The following is an 8,007-nucleotide window of genomic DNA, read 5'->3' on the forward strand; positions in this document are numbered from 1 at the left end:
TTACTCCCAGTCCTTTCCCTGAGCCTTCATCTGGCAGATTCTGCTGTCTCGCTGATAGAGCAGGCCTTTCGATGTGAAGTGCACAGGATTTGGCTCGTCGATGATAAGACCAGCGTTAAAGAGAGACCGGAGCGTCCGAGGGTTGCCGGTTGCGTCTGATAGTGAACTTGGAGGCAGTTACTCCGCTCCGCAATAGGAAAGCAGTGCTTTTGTTTCTGCTCAAGAGGTGTTGCCAGGATAAGACAGACTAGGGCATAAGCAGGTGTTGGGAGAGATTACAGCGCGGGCCTTGAGAGCAAGTGCGCTCTTACCTTCTTCTTGACTCAAAGTCAAAAGCAACAAGGCAGGCACCACATAAACCATGTTCTCCCATATTACAATAGAGGATCCAGACCTTTTTTTCTGACATTTACATCAAGGGCCTCCCAGTCTTTGCATGTCGCTACTGGTGGTTTTATGAGTTTTTATTACTTTATCAGGAGCCTTTTATACTCACTAATGAAAACAGCAGGGTTAAGGGTGTTTTGGCACCAAAAGGCCTCCTTCTGAATTCCTTATTATAAGCAGCAAGAACTCAAGAGCATTTTTGTTATTTCAGCATAAGCAGAAAAAGACCGGCATAAGGGGTGAACTTATTTTAAATCGTGCACTTTGGAGTAACGTCAGGAAGTTAAATCTTCTTTCTAATCTGCCCTGATCATGAGACTGTAATGTTCAAACCCTGCATGCTGCCTGCAGCAGGAACACTGGTAATGAACAGCACTTTGAAAAATTCCCATAGAATTCCGGGCTTGTCCGTCTGCTCCCTCTGCCCGCTCATCAAAGCCCCCCTCTGGTTACATCACACAGTGTGGAGTATGTGAAAGAATGCTCCCGAAACATAGCAGGACACCGGGGGCCCACTATTCCCATCTCGACCATACCCCTAGTGATTTTTTGTTGACATAAATAAAGATACAAACAAAATTAGATATGTTGATGTTCACAAAGCATGACCAAGATGTTACCAACAGACCCTGAGATAATATTCTAAAATAAATAAAGAACTTGGATGAGAGAAAGAGTTTGCATGCTGGAGCCAAGAGTAGGACCTCTCCCACTATCAGCATCAGCTATGAGAGCTTCATTGTTTTGCCCGCTGCAAATAGCCTTGACAAATTGCAGTGAATGCGAAACCTCCTTCTAAATTGGAGGTATCTTACAAAAAAACATGTTGGCATGCCACCAGAGGTGCATTTTCCCAGCAGCCCAATGATCAGCAGCCAGAAATGCTCAACAGCACCCCCGCTGGCCGGTGGTGTTTCTGACAATTATAAAAAAGGAAGTTTAAAGTGCAGGTAAAACTCAAGAATGAACCATTTTAAATGTATCTTACAGTACTCTCTCGTGTGTTACGCCATATGAAGGCCTTTGTTTCTCTCGTTTTCTCAATAACTCAACATTTCCTCCATACCGCCATCCTCCTTTTAAAGCTTCCTCCAGCTGACAGGTGGACAATGCTGCAGAAAAAGAGCTGATGTTCACTGGTTTTCACTGCGTGCAATCACCAGTTGATTTCACATCATGAAGATGAAAATAAGAAAACGCAAGAGAGGAAAAGAGGGTATATGAATGATTTTAAGAAGTGGCTTAAATAATAAGAGAGGGATCATGTAGAGGCTGTTGTAGCAGATTAAGATTGTTAAACAGCGCCATCATGTGTTAGTCTGTGGTTATTGCTGTATGGGACGAAGAAGTACCTGATTTTTGTCTATTTTCTGTATTTAACACGAGAACAAAACCTAAAACTAGCATTCACAAAATTTTCAAAAAAATAAAAGGATAGACACGCGTCTCTGTACCCAAGTTATTTATTTGAAATTCTTCTAAAAATTTATAAATAGAAAATGCTGCCCGTATGGTAGTTGACTGTGTAATAGTAAAATAATTTACTAATGATAGTAATGACATAAACATGATGAATCACATCAAAAGATGCTGTCATAGATCATGAAACAGATCTGCCGTACTGAGTCTTCAAAATGGAAAACATGCAAATAAATTAAAAAGCAGTTCTATATATAATGACCGAACATAATGCATTCTGAACCATGTGTACTAGCACACAGATCCAGTACAGTGTTTTTAGCTAATTGTATTTATAACATAACCATTCATTTCTATTGATGCGTGGCTGCGGTCATTCGTAAACATTTGCTTCTGTACGGTGAGGCTGTGGCAGTCGATGTGTCTGAACTCGGCTGCAAAAAGGCCAAAGAGGCAGAAGAACGACATCACCAGAATCCATTCACACGCAGCAGCTCCAGAGGAAAAGCCTGTGATGTGGAAAATGGACACTGAAGGAGAGAAGAGCAGTTAAGGAGCACGATGCTGAACAACCGCACATCAGAGTAAATTCAATAGTAAGCCTAACACTAGTTGCTGCTTCATTGATGCTTTCAGACACTATAGTGTTTATTCTCAGCCCAAACACTGTCTGTGTATAGGGATGTATAGTCACAGCAGTGAGAGGGCTCATTTAAAATGCATGTGAGAAATAGCTCTTCACACAGTACGGTTCAATATGAGCTCAATGAGAATTCAGTCATTTAAAAAAGTTCAAAGAAATGGGAAACCACAGTCACAGCAAATACTGCATCTATCAGTATTTTTTCATGACTCTACAGCGGTCCTCAACACTTATTGCAATGCACTAGAAATACAGTGTTAAAACAAACGTATCAACACTCACTGGCCACTCTATTAGGTACACCTTGCAAGTACTGGGTTGGACCCATTTTATCCGCTTAAATTGTATTCATAGTACAGATTTCCATATTGACGTGACAGCATCACACAGTGGCTGCAGATTTGTCGTTTGCACATCCATGATGTAAATGTCCCTTTCCTCAACATGCAGTGGTGCTTTATTTTATTGAGATCTGGTGATTGTTCATGTGTTTTGAGAGAATTGGTTGAACAAACCAATTTTTGATGATTTGAGCTTCGTGACATGGCACTGGTAGGATAAAGTGAAAATTAGTACGCTGTGGTGAAAAAGGGTAGACTGTAGGATTCAAATGATGGTCATTTGATACTAATGGGCCCAAAGTGTAGCAACAGAAACCATTACATCACCAGCAGCCTGAACCTTTGATACAAAGAAGAATTGGGCCACACTTTGACGTTATTTGTGCCAATTTCTGACCCTACCATTTGAATAGAAACAGAAATTGAGACCAGACAACGTTTTTTTCAGTCTTCTGTTGTCTATCTTTGGTGAGCCACGTGAATCATACCCTCAGTTTCCTATTCTTAGCAGATCAGCGGTTCCGAAATACTCAAACAAGCATGTTTGGCGACAACAACAATTCAATGTTCAAAGAGATTTAAATCGCCATTTTTCCCCTTTCTGATGCTCAGTTTGAACTTTACAGGTTGTCTTTACCGTGTCTTCTAAATACATTAAGTGGCAACCATGTGGTTGGACAACTGGATAGTTGCATTAACAATAAGTTTTAAAAAAAAACTAAAGAAAAATCTTAATTTAATAGATATATTTTGAAGTTAGGTGATATAGAAATAGGTAGCTCATTCTGGACATATTCTTTAAAATTAAAATAACTGAAAATGTTCTTAAAATGTAAAAAAAATTAAAATAAATAAATAAATAAATACAAATTTAAAAATTCTCCACAACTGAATATTCTTACTATGGGCAAAAGCATTATCTTGGATTGCATGAAGGAGTTTGAAGACAGGAAGGATACTAACAATAACCGTGACGGTACAGATGATGCAGAAGGTCGCCCTGACAGGCCCCACCCACCATCGGTCCTGCGATGGTTGAGCCCGATAAGTTAGATACAGCTGTACCCAGAAGTAGGCCAGGCCAAGGAAGAAAGCCAGGACTGCTCCCACAGTGTGAATAATCATTAAAACTGATTGCTACACAGGACAAGCAGAGGGGAGTGGAGAGTTTGATTAGCATACAGTCATCTTCATGTTATTTTTCACGGATAAAGTTTTAATCTTTAACAGAGTAAAACAAGTTCACAAGATAAAAGTGCTACCTGGAAGTTCCCGGTGACGGAGATCGATATGGAGGAGGTGAATCCTAAAACAATGCTGGCAATGTTGCCTTTTCCGTGATCACCATAGTCTCTGACCTGCTGGAAACGGATCGCCACGACCCACAGGGCTGAGAAACACGGACATAAGGTGGTTACGAAACGAGCGAAAAATGACCAAAGCTGCAGAGAATCAAAGTGAAACTACAGCTCTGACAAATGGCAGCTGCTGTTGAATTTAAATGAACTAATTAGGGAAATCAGATAGCAAGCACTCTTCCTCTATATTGGGATATTTATTTGAATAATTTTTACCTAAAAAGCAGCAGATGTTGCAGACCTGGGAGAAGAGACAGCTCTGTGGGTTGGAAGTGCCACACTGGCTAGCAGCAGAAAGACAAATTAGTGAATCACGAGGTTCCTTTAAGGCTGTGAACATGACGACAGCAGCCTGCCAGTTCACCGTTATTTCAGTTTAAGTCCTTTATTCTGTACTCGGCTCTTGGAACAGAAAGGATTTACACCGACCTGATGTACGGGATTCCCTCTGTTAGGTTGACTGATCCATTTGTTACAGCTACTGCAAATCTGATGGAAAGAAATAAGGCTGTTGGTGACTGCTGAATGTTTGTGCCTTTGCAAGGGTATGATTAAACATTTTTTATATACATATATAACTGTTTGAGAAGCCAAGCATACTTATTATTGCAGATTCCCAAACTTGAGTAAAACTGCTTGTGACCATGCCAAGCTCTTGCACAGTCTTCATTTTAATGTCATCCCCAAATCTGATAAGTTTAGTCATTTTCCCTTATAGTTGTCATGCTCTCATGTTAAACTCAGTGCACACACAGACAGATGTGTAAACACCTGAAAACCACCAGGACCGAGTAGAAAAAAATCAAGCACCTGGGCAGGCAGACTGCTTCTACAAACATTTGTGAGAGAATTTAATATAACATAAGGACATGAGGACATGTTCTCTAGAGACACGAATCACACTTCTCCGTCTGGCAATCTGATGGACAAGTCTGGGTTTGGCAGATGCCAGCAGAACGACTGTGACTGCAATGTGCCAGGTGCAAAGTTTGGTGGTTTTGATTATGGCATAGTTATTCAGGAGTTGGTCTCAGGCCCTTAGTTCCGTTGAAGGAAACTCATAATGCATCAGCATACCAGGACATTTTGGACAGTTTCATGGTCCCAACTTTGTGTAAACAGTTTGGGGATGGTTCCTGTTCCAACTTGACTGCACACCAGTTTACGAAGCACAGTCCATAAAGACATGGGTGAGCGAGTTTGCTGTGGAAGAACATATCTGGCCTGACAGGAGTCCTGACCTCAACCCAACAGAACACCTTTGGGATGAATTCGATCAGGGACTGCAAGCCAGGGCTTCTCGTCCAACATCAGTGTCTGACCTCACAAATGTGCTTCTAGAAAAATGGTGTCTGGGGGTGGGCGTCCGGGTACACACCGGCTCACTCCTTGGTGGCCGCTTATCGGGGCCTGGAGCCTGGGGCTCGCTCGGGCCACTTCGGAGGTGGGGTGCCCCCGGCCTCTCGGCCTGGGGCTCGGTCACTCAGGCACAGCTGGCTGCCGGCGGAGCTTACAGGCGCGTCACTGCAACTCCCCCTGGCTTCTGCTCCCGCGGCTGCTGAATGAGCCCTCATCTGGGACTCTCCTCAGCTCTTACTGGGACAGTGGCGCGGCTGCCCGTCTGTTGGTCTTCCTTGGTCTCTTGTGTTCTGGGGGCCTCTGGATGTCTGGAGTTTTGATCTCCTCCATACCTGCTTCATACCCTGGAAGCGGGGCTGTGGCTCCCCACACTCCCTAGCAGATCATTACATGGAGAAACCTTTGGAATACAAGCATGCTGATCCACACAGGTATGCACACAGGTGTACACACGGGTATTCACAGACGCGGACTACACCTTTCTTGGCTGCTGCCTCAAAGCACATTGTGCACTGTCTATCTTGCGTGCTGCACAATATCGTTTATTATTTAGTATCTACTGATATCTACTGCTAGCTAGTTTATTGTGATGGTGCTTTTTTTTCTTATTATGTTGCTCTTTGTTGTTTGCTTTCTCTTCTGTTTTTTTTTCTCCATACAGGTGACCCAGGTGTTTTTTTGTTTTTTTTTGTTTTGTTTTTTTTCTTTCTTCCCCCCTTTCTCACCGTCTCTTCTCCCCTTTGGTTTTCTTTCTCTCCCTCTCTTTCTTTCATTCTTTCTCCCTGTCCTATCCCCCAGTCATGTCTGTCCCGTTTGTAGCAACTGAAAATAAAATAAATTCATAATTATAATAAAGGTCAATCAAATGGACCAATATGGCAAGGCCATGATGATCCACTTGGTAAAATAAATCCGCTTGGCATCTTTCATGGCCTTAAGACAACAATTCTGATGGCTAAAGATCCAAACGGGACACAAAAAAAAAGAAAAATGCTCAAAAATTCACATAAACATGGAGAGACTTCCTGGAGTGTTGAAGCTGTTATAGCTGCAAAGGGTGGGCCAACATCATTTTAAAACCTATGGATTAAAAATGGGATATCAGTCAAGTTCACATGAATGTGAAGCTAAACGTGTAAATACTTTTAGCAATATAATTTATATTAGCTAAACTGTTGCAGTTAGTGTGTTTATACATTAGCTAAAGCTAATGTATAATGCATCTATACCATGAAGACCCTAGGCAGTTCTGAGAGTAAAAGTTGGTCCAACATGGTGGTAATCAACTAAATAACTAACTGAGGGATACCTAACACATGCATATACTACAAGAAAAAACATGTAATATTTCTTATTTTTAGTTTTAATGTGGTCTTGGTTAGATTGGAACACATCTTATAAAATATATTTTAATCAACAATTGTATAGCTAACATCAAAATGAAAGTTCACAGAGAGATGTAGTGCAAATCCTGCAGGCGTGGAAGCAAGATGTTTAATATAAAGTACCTTTAGGCACCTATCCTAAGCTAAATATGTACTTTAAACTGAAGACAAACCTTATAGATAACCTATACTGCATGTTTTATGTCTTTATCAGTTTGCTTGCCCACAGCTTTTCACAGAGGCATGACTGAGCTCAACCTCAAGGCATGAATAGTTGCATTTATTGACACCAGCACAACACATGGGTTGTGAATACGTCCACATTTGCTGTACTGATTTACACAGACAAGAGGTCTGAATAAAGACCACTGCCAATGTGTTTGGGTTTGAGAAATAAGGTAAAACATTTTATGAGAAGTGAGTTAAGAAAGGAAATGAAACACTCACACAGTCCAAATGCCTGCAGTGCCAAAGAAAGCCAGGCAGACGGGGCGCAATGCCCACAGCTGCATGCTGCTATAGAGCATGTGGAGATAGATACAACAAAATCAAAGCAACCTTCTCTACAAAACAAAGTTTGAACTGTAAAAAAGAAACCTATTAAAGAACATATCGACTACAGCAGAAGGCGTGGCTAAAAGTAACAGTTTTACAACACCAAAACATTAAGTTAGAGTAACAATGAGTGAAAGAGGAGGCATTTGTACTCACTCTGTGATGAGGGATGACTGATTGCAGGTTGAATGGTAGCTCTCTGTTAGCTTTTAAATAGTAACTCAGTAACTTCACCACTCCCATAATGACCCTAGGACATGACATATTGGACGCTATTCCATGACATTGCACAATCAAAATCATGACTCAACTTTCTCCAACAACATTCAGCAAATACGATCACACTGGTTATGGAGAATATGTGATGTGTATTACTCAATTTTAAATACACGTAGACATTGAGGGCTATCAGGAGGGGCTATGCGCTTACCTGCTGCTCTCGGGCAGGTAGCTCCATGCCCTCCTGGGTTTTAAATGCACCTTAGAACACACATGCATCAACACTACATATGAGCGGGCTGAGGGAGGTTTGGAGTCTTCACACAACCCCTTACTCTGTT

The 8,007-nt window shown here is 41.6% G+C and overlaps 1 protein-coding gene across 1 annotated transcript; it reads right to left on the reverse strand.

Annotated features, from left to right (window-relative positions):
- Positions 1 to 1,840: 1,840 nt before the first annotated feature.
- tmem150b (transmembrane protein 150B) lies at positions 1,841 to 7,425 on the reverse strand. The gene is made up of 6 exons (XM_004560760.2): positions 7,340 to 7,425; positions 4,578 to 4,637; positions 4,365 to 4,432; positions 4,053 to 4,180; positions 3,750 to 3,927; positions 1,841 to 2,336 (listed from the first exon to the last, which is right to left on the reverse strand). Exons 1-6 carry the CDS (start codon positions 7,417 to 7,419, stop codon positions 2,125 to 2,127), a joined length of 726 nt encoding a protein of 241 aa, XP_004560817.1. The 5' UTR covers positions 7,420 to 7,425; the 3' UTR covers positions 1,841 to 2,124.
- Between the last annotated feature and the right edge of the window lie 582 nt (positions 7,426 to 8,007).

Source organism: Maylandia zebra, linkage group LG4 (assembly GCF_041146795.1).
Source record: "Maylandia zebra isolate NMK-2024a linkage group LG4, Mzebra_GT3a, whole genome shotgun sequence".
NCBI classification, from domain to species: Eukaryota; Metazoa; Chordata; class Actinopteri; order Cichliformes; family Cichlidae; genus Maylandia; species Maylandia zebra.

Excerpts from the sequence above, each read along its gene's own strand:
- tmem150b (XM_004560760.2), bottom strand. The coding sequence starts at position 7,419 with ATGCTCTATAGCAGCATGCAGCTGTGGGCATTGCGCCCCGTCTGCCTG. Across the intron at positions 4,638-7,339 it reads ACTGCAGGCATTTGGACTGT|ATTTGCAGTAGCTGTAACAA; the intron begins GTGAGTGTTTCA and ends TCTTTCCATCAG. Across the intron at positions 4,181-4,364 it reads CAACATCTGCTGCTTTTTAG|CCCTGTGGGTCGTGGCGATC; the intron begins GTAAAAATTATT and ends CGTGTTTCTCAG.